General features: G+C 40.9%; 1 protein-coding gene across 1 annotated transcript in view; it reads right to left on the reverse strand.

The window, feature by feature from the left end:
- The window catches only part of LOC133562888 (mitochondrial 10-formyltetrahydrofolate dehydrogenase-like), a 101274-nt gene that overhangs the window by 12670 nt on the left and 69662 nt on the right, over positions 1–18942 (reverse strand). The window contains exons 19-20 of the mRNA XM_061916703.1: positions 11177–11275; positions 6617–6782 (exon numbers count right to left, since the gene is read on the reverse strand). Coding sequence (XP_061772687.1) covers positions 6617–6782; positions 11177–11275 — 265 coding nt within the window. The remainder of the gene's footprint in view (positions 1–6616; positions 6783–11176; positions 11276–18942) is intronic.

Below are 18942 nucleotides of genomic sequence, written 5' to 3' on the forward strand. Positions count from 1 at the left end.
TTACGACGTGAAACATGTCAAATTCACACATTTTTGTTTTAATGGGAATGAATCGAACTTCCTCATCTCAAAAAGAAAAGCATGTGGTTTGCTGTCATTTGTAACTAGCTTCTATTATTGGATATATTCCAAACTTGTCCCATCCAATTACAAAATGATAGTTTTGTCTAATTTTTATTTGTGAACCAAAATGTCAGTTAATTGTGTTATCGTCTTACTCAATGTGCATTTGTTTTGATTAGTTACAGTATTGTCTTATGTTTACCTGCTCCAATGTAAAATACAAAACCCAGATCAAATAAACCGTTTTCAGGCCAGGGCAAGCGTGGCCCACCCATCCATGCTATCCAAAAGTGCCAAGCCATACACCAGGGGTGCCCACACTTTTTCTGCAGGCGAGCTACTTTTCGATTGACCAACTCGAGGGGATCTACCTCATTTATATATATCATTTATATTTATTTATTTATGAAAGAGACATTTTTGTAAACAAGTTAAATGTGTTTAATGATAATACAAGCATGTGTAACACATATAGATGTCTTTCTTTCACAAAGACAAGAATATAAGTTGGTGTATTACCTGATTCTGATGACTTGCATTGATTGGAATCAGACAGTAATGATGATAACGCCCACATTTTCAAATGGAGGAGAAAAAAAGTTGTCCTTTCTGTACAATACCACATGAAAGTGGTTGGTTTTTGGCATCTAATTCATCCAGCTTCCATACACTTTACAAGAAAAACATTGGCGGCAAATTCCGTAGCTTGCTTGACTGACATTCACGGCACCCGAGGGTCTTGTGAGATGACGCTGGCTGCTGCCAGTTCATTATTATGAAAAAATGACAAAGAGGAAGGCGAGAAACACTTTTTATTTCAACAGACTTTCGCGCCGTCCCTTCCATCAAAACTCTAAAGGCCGACTGCACATTTCCTATCTTCACAATAAAAGCCCTGCTTCATGCTGCCTGCGCTAACAAAATAAGAGTCTCAGAAAGCTGGCGTGCACACGTGATGTGCACGCCAGCTTTCTGAGGGATCGCTTGTGCACGCCAGTTTTCCGAGACTCTGTATTTAGTTAGCGCAGGCAGCATGAAGCAGGGCTTTTATTGTGAAGATAGGAAATGTGCAGTCGGCCTTTAGAGTTTTGACGGAAGGTACGGCGCGAGAGTCTGTTGAAATAAAAAGTTATTCTCGCCTTCCTCTCGGTCATATTTTCATAATAATGATCTTGCAGCAGCCAGCGTCATCTCACAAGACCCTCCGGTACCGTGAATGTCATTTAAGTGACGTCTTGGTGAAGATTGATGATCACTCATTTTTAGGTCTATTTTTTTTAAAAGCCTGGCTGGAGATCGACTGACACACCCCCCCGCGGTCGACTGGTAGCTCGCGATCGACGTAATGGGCACCCCTGCCATACACTGTAGAACTAGGGGTGTCAAACGTATGGCCTGCAGGCCAGATCAGGCCCGCAGACAGGTTTTATCTGGCCCGTGAAAAAAGTTTGCTAAGTATAAAAACAAGATTAGATTTTTGAATGAAAGAAACAGCTGTTTGAAATGTGCCCACTGGATGCCACAATAGCAATTATTCGTGTCCTCTGCCACAAGAGCGTGCACACTGCAAAAACTGAAATTTAAGTAAGATTGCATATCTCAAATAAGGGTGATATTTGTGATATTTGTGATATTTGCTTATTTTCTGTATAATAAGATAATTATTCTCACTAAACAGATTTGATGTTAGAGTGTTTTACTTGTTTGAAGTGTTTTGGTCCTACATGATCTCAGTAAGATATTACAGCTTGTTGCTGATATTTGATGACCTATATTGAGTAAAACATGCTTGATACTAGAATATCAACTGTTGCAAAGCTGTGTCATCAACATTCACAAGTATAAAATTACTTTTTTAAGTAATAATTTCTTATTTCAAGCATGAAAAAAAAATCATGATGCCGAGCGCATATCATTATGTCAAGATAATGGCACTAGCATTTACTTAAATTAAGAATATTTTTCAACATGTTGAGCAAAATGGTCTCTTTTTTTTCTAAAAAGAAAAGTACACTTGTTATTAGGGAGAATATACTTATTTTAAGGTATTTTGGGTTCACTGAGGTTAGCTAATTAGGGTCCTTGGCCAAGGACCCTATTGAAACTGCTGAGTTTTATTATTATTCCGCACCTACGCGCTGTAATTTGACCCCCTTAATATGCTTCAAAACTCACCAAATTTGACACACACGTCGGTATAGCAAACCTTCCCAACATATTAAGCAAGCAATCCCCCAAAATGAAAATTGCGCTATAGCGCCCCCTAGGAAAAGTTACAGACAAAACTGCATGTAACTTCTGTTAGGAATGTCATATCGACATGAAACAAAAACTCCTATGTAGGTCTGACTTAGACCCAATTTTCATACACTCACTTCTTTCAGCAAAATTCTACAGGAAGTCGGCAAAAACCCCTTCAAAATAAAATGTTCGCAAAAAATGCAATTTTTGCCTCTTTGCGTAGTAATTTGACCCCTTTAAAAGGCTTCGAAAGTCACCAAACTTGGCGCACACATAAGGACTGGTGAATATTGCGATCTAATGAAAAAAACAAACCCCAAAACTCAAAATTGCGCTCTAGCGCTATTTTTGAATAAAACACTGAAAAAACTGCTCCTAGGAAGAAAACACAGACAAAACTGCTTGTAACTTCCGGTAAGAATGTCGGAGAGACATGAAACAAAAACTTCTATGTAGGTCTCGCTTAGACCTACATTTCATAGATTGACAACTCTCCAACAAAAATCAACAGGAAGTTTGCAATCCCCCCTTCAAAACAAAAGTTTTGTAAAAACCGGTCACCTTTCTTCAAACATTATCTCCTCTGAGTGCGTTTGTTGTTTTGGCTTCAAACTCGCACAGGAGAGAGATTGAACCCTTCTGATTAAAAGTATAGAACAGAGTTTTAATAAGTTCTCAGGTTTTGATTTTACGCGGCTTCAAAGAACCCCTGTGCAAAGTCTCCTAAAAAATGTCATTTTTACCTCTTTGAGCTGTTATTTGACCCCCTTAAAATGCTTCTAAACTCACCAAACTTGACACACACATCAGGTCTGGCAAAAATTGCGATCTGATGAAAAAAACCTAACCTCAAAACTCAAAATTTCGCTCTACCGCCCCCCTAGGAATACAACACGGACAAACTGCTCCTAGGAAGAAAACACAGACAAAACTGCTTGTAACTTCCGGTAGGAATGTCAGAGAGACATGAAACAAAAAACACTATGTAGGTCTCACTTAGACCTACATGTTAATAGTTAACATACATTAGCAAAAATCAACAGGAAGTTTGATATTTTCACTTCAATACAACAACTGCATTACTTTCACAATGCATTAGATTCTCAAAATAGTGGCTCCAAGGCGTCTTCTAACGCTTATCCGGCCGTGGGTCTCGGGGGCAGCAGCCTAAGGCGGACCCGACCAACGCTGCTCGCAGCTTTAATTTTACTTGTTTTGGAAAGTCTTGACAAGTCGAATTTTCTTGTTCTATTGGCAGATAATTTTGCTTAGTTCAAATAAAATACCCCTCATTTCTGTATTTTTTTTCCTTTTTTTTGAACACCGAATTTTTGCAGTGCATGACTTCAGAGGGCACGGAGCTATGTGTCCTGTTAACATAGAGGACTGAGGACACATTATCTGAGGACACATAAATATGCTGAAATAATATATATTCCCCTTCAACTGAATGTGTGATTAATGAAATAAGTCCAAATTTAGAATTTTTTGTATCTGTGCTACACGTGTACAGAATGCCACATGTTAGTACATCACTTGAGGAAAATGGGTAAAGTACATTAACAACATCCTGTGATTTTATTTTTGATATTATTATTCGTTCCATCTTCTGATAGATTAAAAATGACCACCAATGGGAACATTTTAAAACTGTGCCAGACTCAAATCCACTTGATGAACATTACTACATCATTTATTCAGAAAGTAAAAATCACGACAAATTAGGATAGAATACTATTAACCGCAACATGTAAGTGTAAAAAAAACATTACAATTTATAGATTTTCAGATTGTGCCTGTTCTATTTAAAAAAAGATAACAATCTGAAGTTGTCTTTTTTTTTTAATTATCATGCCCACTTTGGAATAGATTTTCCTCCACGTGGCCCCTGAGCTACAATGAGTTTGACACACCTACTGTAGACAGTGCTATTAAGGGCCAAATCAACTAATATCTAAATACCACGTGCTAAACAGTGTGTGCAAACTATAAAACGGTGTATATTATTAGTGTGTGTGTTGCATGTGATTCACTTTGACTGTGTGTACAATTTACTCATTCATTTACCGCACATCCATAGATATCGTGCTCCTACCTGAGGCATTTGCTGCTTTGTAACATGCAGCAGGCATGTGCCACTTTTTATGGGCATTTTAGAAGCAGTCCTGCAGTGCATTTACAATAAAACCCACTCCTTTAGATGTTGGTACTAGCTGCGAGTGTGTGCTGGAATGTTCCAGATGCAAGTGTGATGTATTACATATACAATGATGTGTACATTATATTTAAAATCAATATTACATGTGTCCCAAGGTAAGATTGGCCCCCGATCTCTAGTAAATGTAGTACATGATTATATTTGTACTACTTCATAAAAACTACTATAGTTATTTATACTACATTCTATTCTATTGTTTGTCATACAATATTTCTTATCTAAAAGTTTTTCTTTTTAAAATGGTGGTTTTGGAGGCTGAGCACTGATTACATTGATTTTAATCAGAGGTGGGTAGTAACACGCTACATTTACTCCGTTACATCTACTTGAGTAACTTTTGGGATAAATTGTACTTCTAAGAGTAGTTTTTATGCAACATACTTTTACTTTTACTTGAGTATATTTATAGAGAAGAAACGCTACTTTTTCTCCGCTCCATTTATATACAATCAGCTCGTTACTCGCTACTTTTTTTTTTTTATCGATCTGATAATGCACGCTTTGTTTGTTTTGATTTTGTCAGACACGCATTCAAAGTAGGAACTACACATGCCTGCGTTTCACCAATCAAATGCAGTCACTGGTGACGTTGGACCAATCAAACAAAACCAGGCGGTCACGTGACCGTCACTTGTCGAATCCGATCTAAAAAGTTGAAAAACTTATTGGGGTGTTACCATTTAGTGGTCAATTGTACGGAATATGTACTGTACTGTGCAATCTACTAATAAAAGTTTCAATCAATCAATCAAAAGTGTAAAGGAAAAAAGACACTTTTTATTTCAACCGTACTTCCCGTCAAAAGCCTAAAGACAGATCGCACAGTTCCTGTCTTCACAATAAAAGCGCCGCTCCATCGCGCCTGCGCTAACAAAATAAGAGTCTCTGAAAGCCAGCGCAAACAAGCTAGCAAGCTACGGAGTTTCCCGCCAATGTATTTCTTGTAAAGTGTATAAAAACGAATATGGAAGCTGGACAAAGAAGATGCCAAAAACCAACGACTTTCATGTGGTATTAGACAGGAAGTAGGAACTTTTTTTCTCCTCCATTTGAAAATGTGGACGTTATCAGCACTATAGTGTCTGATTCCAATCAATACAAATCATCAGAATCAGGTAATACACCAACTTATATTCTTGTCTTCATGAAAGATAGGAATCTATATGTTAAACATGCATGTATATTCATTAAAACACCTTTAACATGTCAACAAAAACAGAAAAATAAAAAACTATAAATTATATAATGTATATATATATATATATATATATATACATCTATATGATATGTGTGTATGTATATATGAGGTAGATCACCTCGACTTGGTCATTTATTAAGTAATTGATTAACGTTGAAGAACTTATTGGGGTGTAACCATTTAGTGGTCAATTGTAGGGAATATGTACTGTACTGTGCAATCTACTAATACAAGTTTCAATCAATCAATCGATGAATGCCTACTGAGCCTATGGTGCTGTTAAGTTATTGTGGCTCAATTTGCCTTAATTTTTTTATTTTAATGTATTATTATTTAATATATATTATTGTTTCAGTTGCTTAAGAGATATTCCTGGCTATGAATTTGCTCATTGCTATTTTTATGTTTTTGTGCATTATTTGTTGCCGTAATTATTAAACAAACAGGTTACTCATCAGTTACTCAGTACTTGAGTAGTTTTTTCACAACATACTTTTTACTTTTACTCAAGTAAATATTTGGATGACTACTCCTTACTTTTACTTGAGTAATACATCTCTAAAGTAACAGTACTCTTACTTGAGTACAATTTCTGGCTACTCTACCCACCTCTGATTTTAATTAATTGCAATGGACAATGCCGTTTCGCAATACAAGTTGTTCATGGTAAAAGCTGCGTCACAGAACCAAGTACACGCATCTCGAGGTAACGCTGTATCGGTGATTAATCCTTTTATTGACTTTTAATTATCTTTAGAATAACAAAAAATAGGAACCATTTTAAATTTCCTTGAAAAGTGAATTATGTAAGTCAGATTAAAGATATTTTCTTTTAGCAAATGATGAAGCAGACTAATTGGATGTTTAAGGGCATGGGGCGTTTTTTTATGTTTTACCTGGTCGGTCAACCTGTTTGCCTCCATACACCAATGTGGCCCCTTCTTTTACTCCAACCTCGCAGTACTCCAGCAGCTTGTCCAAATGGGCTTTGTGATTCTGAGGACCATGATCTGTAGATAGATCCAATGGGTCTCCAATCTTCATCTTCTTTATTTCCGCTACCTGAGAGTTTAGAAACACAAACAATGCAGCTTTTTTTAATTGTTTTTTATTTTGGGAAGTTGCGTGATGATTGATGGATGAATATAGTCTACCTGTGTGTACATTGATCTAATCTTAGCAGTGGTGGACCGTCAGGGCCAGCAAGGCCTTCTCTGCTGGCCTAACATAACCAGAAATCATCATCATAATTAAAGATTAAAGTAATTTTTCATTTACTTTCCCTAAATATAATGTTCTCTTCATGGCATATTATGCTCCTTCCAGTGCTGTTGTTTTTAGGTTACAGTTTGTATCCAATCAGAATTCAGCTAGCTCATGTTGCTATGCTGTACGAATCTATCCGGTGCCTTAAAAATAAAATAATTCAGGCGTCTATGCACTGTAAGTGAACACACACAGAGTTGATAGACAGTTTCAATAACCAATCAGATCACAAGTTGTTGTCAGTCAGACCTTTTAACTGGCCTTACGCTGTGATTGGATACTCACTTGGGTCACCCAAGTGAGTATCCAATCACAAGTTGCGAAAACAGGAAGTGGAAAGCCACAGAAAACATGCTGGGACTCACAAAGAAGGAGAGCAACATGTTGATTAGGTGGCAGATATATATATTTGTCAGACTATTTTCAAGAAGCATATCTAAGAGAAACTACACCTTGTGAGACAAAGTCGATGCTGAAATGGGGAAATGCCCGCCATTTCGATTCAGATCAACCGACTATGAGAGCTATACGGCGTCGAATGGGTTCTGCGAATTGTGAGTTCAAATATTTTCCTTTTTTTTTTTTTCACGTTACTATTTTTTTTTGCAATTTTAACTTTGAAAGTACCACATAAGATATGTTTTAATTGCTAATGCGGGTTTATTGATTTTTAAATGCGCCAGCAAATAACCCGTTTTCTACACTGTTGTAGTGTGTGAATGTGTTTCTGTACAGTATTTCTCCAGCAATGGTCTTGTGGGGACATAAATTATGGTATTTTGAGTGAATTCTTGAAGTCGGACATCACTGAAGGCCTTAGTGCAGGGGTGCCCATTACGTCGATCGCGAGCTACCAGTCGACCGCGGGGGGTGTGTCAGTCGATCTCCAGCCAGGCTTTTAAAAAAAATAGACCTAAAAATGAGTGATCATCAATCTTCACCAAGACGTCACTTAAATGACATTCACGGTACCGGAGGGTCTTGTGAGATGACGCTGGCTGCTGCAAGATCATTATTATGAAAATATGACAGAGAGGAAGGCGAGAAACACTTTTTATTTCAACAGACTTTCGCGCCGTCCCTTCCGTCAAAACTCTAAAGGCCGACTGCACATTTCCTATCTTCACAATAAAAGCCCTGCTTCATGCTGCCTGCGCTAACAAAATAAGAGTCTCGGAAAGCTGGCGTGCACAAGTGATGTGCACGCCAGCTTTCTGAGGGATCGCTTGTGCACGCCAGTTTTCCGAGACTCTGTATTTAGTTAGCGCAGGCAGCATGAAGCAAGGCTTTTATTGTGAAGATAGGAAATGTGCAGTCGGCCTTTAGAGTTTTGACGGAAGGTACGGCGCGAGAGTCTGTTGAAATAAAAAGTGTTTCTCGCCTTCCTCTCGGTCATATTTTCATAATAATGGAGTTTGCATGTTCTCCCCGTGAATGCGTGGGTTCCCTCCGGGTACTCCGGCTTCCTCCCACTTCCAAAAACATGCACCTGGGGATAGGTTGATTGGCAACACTAAATTGGCCCTAGTGTGTGAATGTGAGTGTGAATGTTGTCTGTCTAACTGTGTTGGCCCTGCGATGAGGTGGCGACTTGTCCAGGGTGTACCCCGCCTTCCGCCCGATTGTAGCTGAGATAGGCGCCAGCACCCCCCGCGACCCCAAAAGGGAATAAGCGGTAGAAAATGGATGGATGGATGGATGATCTTGCAGCAGCCAGCGTCATCTCACAAGACCCTCCGGTACCGTGAATGTCATTTAAGTGACGTCTTGGTGAAGATTGATGATCACTCATTTTTAGGTCTATTTTTTTTAAAAGCCTGGCTGGAGATCGACTGACACACCCCCCGCGGTCGACTGGTAGCTCGCGATCGACGTAATGGGCACCCCTGCATTAGGGTCTTGCCAGACATTCTTTGGGGGACATAGCAAACTTGTGGGAGATAGCATTCTGGGTCAAATGAGACAAAAATGGAAATGTAGGAAGGACTTTCTAAATGCAAAACTCTAAGTGTGGAGGAAAACTCATCACTGAAATCAACATTCTCCCTGTTGTGTGTGTGCATTTTTTTTCAGCAGGTAGAGAAGATGGTCAGAGTTGATGGGAAAATGGATGGAAACAAACACAAGGCAATCTTGGGAGAAAACCCGTTGGAGTCTGCAAAAGTCTTGACTGAGTCCACCTTACAACAGGACAACAACCCTAAACATTAAGACTTCAAGCCTGCACAACAAGGTAACAGTTTGAAAGAAAACATATTTATGTTACAATGGTCCAGTCAAACTCCACACAAATATCCAATATATAATCTCTGGCAATATTATTAAAAATCTGATATGATGATTTTTTGGTGAGGGATTCATTAGGTTTGCACCAAGAAAACAGATTAGATTACCGGTACGTTTTTAGCAGCGTTCATTGCTCTAAGCTTATAATGTAAACGACAAAAATAGTGGTCAAAAATGCACTTTTGTGTTACAGTTCATTGACTAATCTATCCGTCCATTATTACCGCTTGTCTGTCTCAGGGTCACGGGATTATTGACTAATATGCGCTGAAATGCGTTTAACTTTAGTTCAAAATTAATTACTTTTGCAAATTGTGGTAGCGTCACAGTGCTTTTAACAGTGTTGAAGCTGAGCATTTATTGACTTCAATGGGGGCCGCAGAGTGGGTTGTTCCACTGCAGCCAAACGAGACAATCATTGGATAAATGCTCGGCTAAGTCCCGCTCATGGATGCAGAGTGAATGAGAAATGGATGCTGAACTTTCGCATGATGATCTGTCTGAGGCTGAATCCCATTTTGATTGGAAGCATCCATCCATCCATCCATCCATCTTCTTCCGCTTATCCGAGGTCGGGTCGCGGGGGCAACAGCCTAAGGAGGGAAACCCAGACTTCCCTTTCCTCAGCCACTTCGTCTAGCTCTTCCCGGGGGATCCCGAGGCGTTCCCAGGCCAGCCGGGAGACATAGTCTTCCCAACGTGTCCTGGGTCTTCCCCGTGGCCTCCTACCGGTTGGACGTGCCCTAAACACCTCCCTAGGGAGGCGTTCGGGTGGCATCCTGACCAGATGCCCGAACCACCTCATCTGGCTCCTCTCGATGTGGAGGAGCAGCGGCTTTACTTTGAGTTCCTCCCGGATGGCAGAGCTTCTCACCCTATCTCTAAGGGAGAGACCCGCCACACGGCGGAGGAAACTCATTTCGGCCGCTTGTACCCGTGATCTTATCCTTTTTGGTCATGACCCAAAGCTCATGACCATAGGTGAGGATGGGAACGTAGATCGACCGGTAAATTGAGAGCTTTGCCTTCCGGCTCAGCTCCTTCTTCACCACAACGGATCGGTACAACGTCCGCATTACTGAAGACGCCGCACCGATCCGCCTGTCGATCTCACGATCCACTCTTCCCTCACTCGCGAACAAGACTCCTAGGTACTTGAACTCCTCCACTTGGGGCAGGGTCTCCTCCCCAACCCGGAGATGGCACTCCACCCTTTTCCGGGCGAGAACCATGGACTCGGACTCGGAGGTGCTGATTCTCATTCCGGTCGCTTCACACTCGGCTGCGAACCGATCCAGTGAGAGCTGAAGATCCCGGTCAGATGAAGCCATCAGGACCACATCATCTGCAAAAAGCAGAGACCTAATCCTGCGGTCACCAAACCGGATCCCCTCAACGCCTTGACCGCGCCTAGAAATTCTGTCCATAAAAGTTATGAACAGAATGGGTGACAAAGGACAGCCTTGGCGGAGTCCAACCCTCACTGGAAATGTGTTCGACTTACTGCCAGCAATGCGGACCAAGTTCTGATACTGATCATACAGGGCCAGAGCAGATTGGAAGCAAAATGAGCGAATCAGCGATCTTAAAACCTAAACTACTGCCACAGCATGTTTCAAGTTTAATTTTACAATCTAAACTTTAGGTGACTTTTTCTTTTTAAAATCTAGCATCTTTATTTCTTCAATCTGTTATTTTAGACTGTACTCGTGTTTAAAGAGTAGTTGAAAATCTGCTTCCCTAACTAGAAAGACCAGCAGCCCCCACTGGGTTTTGTCACATAACTGGCAGTCAACAGTCAACCTCCACAACATTCATGCTTCCAATACATCTTCTGTGGAAACATTTAATTGTTTTTTTTTTTAATTCCTTGTCAGTGGCAAAAGCAGCTTGACCAAACTCACCACACGGCTGATGAATTCATCATGAATTGACTCTTCCACAAAAAGACGCCCAGCAGCAATGCAGTTTTCCCCTTTGTTGAAATACACAGAGCTCATGCCCTAGCAGGGAAAAACAAAAGCAATCAGGAGGGATATGATAGCTTCAAATTCTCACAAAAATTTAATGAAAACAGTAATAAAAAGCCATTTATCTCTGTTATCATAATTTGACAAAAAAAACAAATTGAGAGTACATTTATTGTCTAAATCAGTGGTTCTCAAACTTTTTTCAGTCATGTACCCCCTGTGAACTTTTTTTTTAACTCAAGTACCCCCTAATCAGAGCAAAGCATTTTTGGTTGAAAAAAAAAGAGACAAAGAAGTAAAATACAGCACTATGTCATCAGTTTCTGATTTATTAGGTTGTATAACAGTGCAAAATATTGCTCATTTGTAGTGGTCTTTCTTGAACTATTTGGAAAAAAAGATATAAAAATAACTAAAAACTTGCTGAAAATCCATCTGGATTCATGAACTTAATTCCAAACATTTCTTCACAAAAACAGAAATCTTTAACATCAATATTTATGGAACATGTGCTCAAAAATGAATATTGCATTGTTGCATTTCTTTTCACAGTTTATGAACTTACATTCATATTTTGTTGAAGTATTTTTCAATAAATATTTTTATGAAGGATTTTTAAAATTTTGCTATTTTTAGAATGTTTAAAAAAAATCTCACGTACCCCTTGGCATGCCTTCAAGTACCCCCAGGGGTACGCGTACCCCCATTTGAGAACCACTGGTCTAAATCACACGTGTCGAACTCAAGGCCCGGGGACATATGAAACCCACCACATCATTTTATGTGGCGCGCAAAAGCCTGAAATTATTATGCATCTTCCATCCATTTTCTACCGCTTATTTCCTTTTTTGGGGTCGCGGGGGGCGCTGGCGCCTATCTCAGCTACAATCGGGCGGAAGGCGGCGTACACCCTGGACAAGTCGCCACCTCATCGCAGTGCCAACACAGACAGACAACATCCACACTCACATTCACACACTAGGGCCAATTCAGATTAGATTAGATAGTACTTTATTTATTCCGTCAGGAGAGTTCCTTCAGGAAAATTACAATTTTCAGCACAATTTAGTGTTGCCAATCAACCTATCCCCAGGTGCATGTCTTTGGAGGTGGGAGGGGCCTATCCCCAGGTGCATGTCTTTGGAGGTGGGAGGGGCCTATCCCCAGGTGCATGTCTTTGGAGGTGGGAGGAAGCCGGAGTACCCGGAGGGAACCCACGCATTCACGGGGAGAACATGCAAACTCCACACAGAAAAGATCCCGAGCCTGGATTTGAACCCAGGACTGCAGGACCTTCGTATTGTGAGGCAGACGCAGTAACCCCTCTGCCACCGTGAAGCCCATATATGCATCTTTTCTTACAAAATGTATTTAACTTTCCATTTTGACAGAAAAAAATAATATGTACTGCATGCAATTTCATATCTTCTAAACTGTATTTAATATTGCAAAAATATTATATTATCAAACATTCCAAACATTTCATACATTTTGAAATAAATACTTAAATATCAGCCTGTCTCATAATTTTTAAGCAAGTCATCCATCAAATTGTGCACTGTAAAAATGTAAAGAACTGGTAGTTCAGTCAACCAAATATTACAGTTAAAAAAAACAAAAAACAGTGGAATCGTTTTTTCCCACTTACGGCAATAAATTGTAAAAACCACTGTAGATTTTACAGTAAAATATACATTTTTTGTATACATTAGTTTTCAAATCACCTGACATGTATACTGTGTATATGTACATCATTTATCCATTTTTAATCAATTTTTTTACATACATGTAACAGGTTATATATTTTTTATTATTCAATGTATCAAATGTGATGAATATTTAATGGACCCCAATGGAAACAAGCCTTTTCGATTTTTATGCCATCAATTTGCCTTTTTAAAGCATTAAATAAATAAATGATAAATGGGTTGTACTTGTATAGCGCTTTTCTACCTTCAAGGTACTCAAAGCGCTTTGACACTACTTCCACATTTACCCATTCACACACACATTCACACACTGATGGAGGGAGCTGCCATGCAAGGCGCCAACCAGCACCCATCAGGAGCAAGGGTGAAGTGTCTTGCTCAGGACACAACGGACGTGACGAGGTTGGTTCTAGGTGGGATTTGAACCAGTGACCCTCGGGTTGCGCACGGCCACTCTCCCCACTGCGCCACGCCGTCCCTATTACATTACATTACATTACACGGATTCAATTCTTTAAGATGTCAATAAACTACTCAATCAATAACCCCACCCACAGTTTGTCAAAATGTACCCAAATTTGGCCGAAACGTTTGTGCTGCAAAATGTTTTGTCTAACTATTCTAGATTTTACGGTATTAATGATTTATAGTATTTATGTTGTCAATGTGTTATTATTCACAATCAGCCCCCCCAACCTTGTCAAAATCTCCTTAAACGTGTCCCATTCTTTGTGCTGGTTTGTGACCAGCACACAAAAAACTGAACATAAAAACGGGTAATGGTCACTGTAGCATCTGTTACTACTCTCCACTTACTTTCTACTGCTTATAAATTGGACAACAATGTAATATCCAAAACTGACTCATTACCCCATTGACAGATTACCGTATTTTTTGGACTATAAGTCGCAGTTTTTTTCAGTTTGGCCAGGGGTGTGACTTATTCTCAGGAGCGACTTATGTTCGAAATTATTAACACATTACCGTAAAATATCAAATAATATTATTTAGCCCATTCACGTAAGAGACTAAACGTATAAGATTTCATGGGATTTATGGATTAGGAGTGAGAAATAGTTTGGTAAAGGTATAGCATGTTCTATATGTTATAGTTATTTGAATGACTCTTACCATAATATGTTAGGTTAACATAGCTTTGCTTATTTATGCCTCATATAACCTACACTTATTCAGCCTGTTGTTCACTATTCTTGATTTATTTTAAATTGCCTTTCAAATGTCGATTCTTGGTGTTGGCTTTTATCAAATACAATTTCCCAAAATATGCGACTTATACTCCATTGCGACTAATATATGTTTTTTTCCTTCTTTATCATGCATTTTCGGCAGGTGCGACTTATACTCCGAAGAATACGGTAGTCCTTGTTCCTGTACCATCATTAAAACAAAAAAATCCCTTTCATCCAGCTCATTTTGTGAGTATTCGAGTAGACGTTCTCACACAGTTTCTTTTATCTGGGGGCATTAGACTACAGGTTTTTGTCACTCTTTCTTGTCTCTCCTTCTCACAGAGAGTTAAAACAAGCGCACCTTGTCACATACTGTCGCACGTGCAACATAGGCCTGGGCGATATATCGAGTTTGTAAGATGGATCGATATGTTTTTAATAGGGGTGGGCAAATGAATGCGTTAATTACGCCTTAACTCATCAATCTATTAACGCCGACAATTATTTTATCGCACATTTGCGTATGTTGTTTACATGCTTTTATTTTGTTAATGCCTTTTCTTAACAAGATGGCATCTCCCGGATGTACTTCGGCGTGGAGGGGCTCTTGGTAAAGATGGAACATTTGGCAAAAATACCGGACAATTCTGCAAATTTCCTGGCTGGCTTACAGCGTGGTCACTCCGGGATCACTTACGACCGCCGGACAATTCTGGATGTGGATAGATCGGGCCGTTTTGGACTGAATGAGGCGTGCTTGCTAGAGCGGCTAGCTAGCATGGGAATACTTTGCCGGCTACATCCAGCAGCCTGTGAAGCAGCGGAGTATATGTGTTGTCTGTCTATTTATGAATAATGCAGACCAGGAGTGTTGGCTGAGTTCTTAACGTTTGCTTTCAGAGCGTGCATATCACAACATACAAGATGCCGTCATGGCGACACAACCTATACCGGGCCACCGCGCATGCTCGTCACTCCTGTTGCATGCTGGGTAGGGTAGTTCTTTTATTCCCTGGCTCATAACATCACAATATAGTACCATGTATATGATGCCTTCAGTTTATCAAAGCACCAAGCAAACAATCGGAAAATTCCCGTCATATCAATTCCTAGATATGGTCATAATTATTTTAAGTGCACTACGCAGAATAAACACAACATTATTAATATTGCTACTACGGATAATTTGATCAAAAATTCCCTAAAACAGCCCACTACCTATAATATAGGTTTTTTAAACATAAGATCCCTGATAAAAAAAATTGTTTCTGCTGTTACCTCAGAAATTGCCTGTTCAGATGTTATGATTGTGGCTCAGAGATTTGTATGTAGATTATATTTATTTTCCATAACAAACAGGATAACTTAAATACCCTGGCAGTGGAAATAAGCTTAAATGTTTGTATTTACATTTTTTGAGTAGATTTTCATAAAATATGCTATTTAACTGCTACTGTTTAACAAGGACTGATTTAAATTGTGTTTGCACAACAAATGTTTTGGCGCTTTTGTTCATGTGTGAGAATATTCCAATAAAGGTGCACTACGCACTACTTTTGAATTCATTATTGGGCTTTGCGTATACAATGCAGTTAATCACGATTAATCGGAGAAATAGTGCGATTAACTTCGATTACATTTTTTAATCGTTGCCCAGCCCTAGTTTTTAAACAACATATGAATTAAGAAAATATAGTAATATGGATATAATTTATTTCACAGTAAAAAAACCAAAGGCCGCTTATTTGTTGTGTTCCTTGTTCTCCCTTGCTTCCCTCCACCAGATACTAAACCCCTCCCCTTCCTCTTTCCAAGACATGCTTGCACTATTAGAACATCCATGATTGGTTGGTTGTGTCACCACCTGCTGCCACCTTGTGGTTCGTATTCATTTTTCCTCTGTTGGTGCAGTTGACCTTGTTGACCTTCACTTCATTTCTCTTTCCCGAGAGTTCCTGTTTCCCCATAGTGGGCGGAGTTGTGAGACGTGCACAGCTGCTTCCCATTTACCCGCATGATATTCAAGCAGCACCTTGGCAGCTGGATGGCACTTGGTGATTCCACTCCTTTGCTCTCCAATCCTGACGACTTCCATGTTTTGTGTTTCGTGCTGCTTGTTATCCTGGCCGCTCCTGGTGCCATCCCGCTTGGTGTCTACGCTAGCAGTTGCACGTCTTGCAACTCCAACCCAAGTTTGTTCTAGTTTTATATAATAGTTTTTGTTTTTTCCACGGTGCCCATTTTGAGTTCTCCTTTTTGCATTGTCGCCTTTTGTTCTCTCCTGTGAGGAACACCTTTTTGTGAGTACGCTACCCAAGTAAAGAACTGTTCGACTCACCTCTTGTCTGTCTGCATCTTTGGGTTCCTCTTAAACTGTGTTATACCAAGCCGTGACAGAATCACCAAGTCATTATGGAACCCGCAGACGAAGATCCTGTTCGACGGGCTCTCAGGGCTCATGGCCAGCAAATAAGCCATCATGAACACTGGTGCAAGAACTGCACACCCGCATGTTTGTCCCTCACCCCCTCCCCAGGCTCGGAGGTAGCTCAACCTGCAGCTGGAAACTCTGGTTCCTCCGACGCCTCAACATCGGGTTTTTGTACCCGAGAACCCAGCATACCACACCAACCCAGGTATGTGGGGGACTTTGGAAAATGCAGACTTTTTTTATACCAGTGCTCTTTAGTATTTGCACAGTAGCCTCACTCGTACTCATCGGACCCCGCCTGTATGGCATATATCAGGGGTGCCCATACTTTTTCTGCAGGCGAGCTACTTTTCAATTGACCAACTCGAGGGGATCTACCTCATTTATATATATCATTTATATTTATTTATTTATGAAAGAGACATTTTTGTAAACAAGTTAAATGTGTTTAATGATAATACAAGCATGTGTAACACATATAGATGTCTTTCTTTCACAAAGACAAGAATATAAGTTGGTGTATTACCTGATTCTGATGACTTGCATTGATTGGAATCAGACAGTAATGATGATAACGCCCACATTTTCAAATGGAGGAGAAAAAAAGTTGTCCTTTCTGTACAATACCACATGAAAGTGGTTGGTTTTTGGCATCTAATTCATCCAGCTTCCATACACTTTACAAAAAAAAAAAATTGGCGGCAAATTCCGTAGCTTGCTTGATTGACATTCACGGCACCCGAGGGTCTTGTGAGATGACGCTGGCTGCTGCCAGTTCATTATTATGAAAAAATGACAGAGAGGAAGGCGAGAAACACTTTTTATTTCAACAGACTTTCGCGCCGTCCCTTCCATCAAAACTCTAAAGGCCGACTGCACATTTCCTATCTTCACAATAAAAGCCCTGCTTCATGCTGCCTGCGCTAACAAAATAAGAGTCTCGGAAGTGATGTGCACGCCAGCTTTCTGAGGGATCGCTTGTGCACGCCAGTTTTACGAGACTCTGTATTTAGTTAGCGCAGGCAGCATGAAGCAGGGCTTTTATTGTGAAGATAGGAAATGTGCAGTCGGCCTTTAGAGTTTTGACGGAAGGTACGGCGCGAGAGTCTGTTGAAATAAAAAGTGTTTCTCGCCTTCCTCTCGGTCATATTTTCATAATAATGATCTTGCAGCAGCCAGCGTCATCTCACAAGACCCTCCGGTACCGTGAATGTCATTTAAGTGACGTCTTGGTGAAGATTGATCACTCATTTTTAGGTCTATTTTTTTTAAAAGCCTGGCTGGAGATCGACTGACACACCCCCCGCGGTCGACTGGTAGCTCGCGATCGACGTAATGGGCACCCCTGGCATATATACTCAGTCTACTGGCTGGAAGAGCAGCACGCTGGTCTATGGAGATATGTGAGAGCAAACCAGAACTTCCTTCCAGTCTACCCCTGTTTTCTGCTGAGCTGCGCAGCATTTTTGATCACCCTGTGAGGGAAGGAGAGGCAGGCAGCCGCCTCCTCGCTACTCGCCAGGGGTCCTCCTCCGTAGCCGACCATTCAATCTCCTTCCGGATCCTGGCAGCGGAGAGTGGCTGTGGGGAGAGGGCATTGCGGGGAATATTCCTGGCTAGCCTTAGCCCCCGCATCCAAGACGAGCTGGCTGCCTGTGACGAAACACAGACCCTTGAGGAGCTCATCTCGCTTTACATCCGATTGGACAACCACCTACGGGAGCGACAAGCCCAAAAGGGGAGGGATCCTCCGTCCACCGGATGGCAGTCACCTACCAGGTCTCCACAATCACTGTCCAAGCCTCAGGAAGGGTCTCTTCCGCCTTCTGACTGCAGTGCCCCGTAGGAGGGGCTGGAGGGCGCGAGACCCATGCAGCTGGGTGGCAGCCGTCTGTCATCGGCAGAGTGGATTCGACGGCTGAGGTTGCGGCTATGCCTGTACTGTGGAGCTGCGGACCACGTCGTCGTTCGCTGTCCTGCGCGCCCTACTAGGGGCCGTCCTGCTTCCACCGGAGATATTCCTCGACCAAGTTTACCATCTGCATCTTCTCCGCTGATGGGAAGACTTCAAGTGGAAGGTACTCTGTCATGGGGGGCGGGGAATCGTGCCCTATTAAGGCACTTTTTGACTTAGGGGCAGATGAGAACATTATTGACAATGGGCTTGTTGAGTCGTTAAAGATTCCTACTGTGGAAGTGGAACGCATTAAGACTGTTAGCTCACTTGACGGGCGTCACCTGGCTAATATTACGCATCAAACACACGCCACATCCCTCCTTATTTCGGGAAACCACCGTGAGAAGGTTAGGTTTTTTTTTAATGCCTTCTCGTTCAGGACCCGTAGTTCTTGGTCTTCCTTGGTTGCAACG

Source organism: Nerophis ophidion, linkage group LG12 (genome assembly GCF_033978795.1).
Source record: "Nerophis ophidion isolate RoL-2023_Sa linkage group LG12, RoL_Noph_v1.0, whole genome shotgun sequence".
NCBI classification, from domain to species: Eukaryota; Metazoa; Chordata; class Actinopteri; order Syngnathiformes; family Syngnathidae; genus Nerophis; species Nerophis ophidion.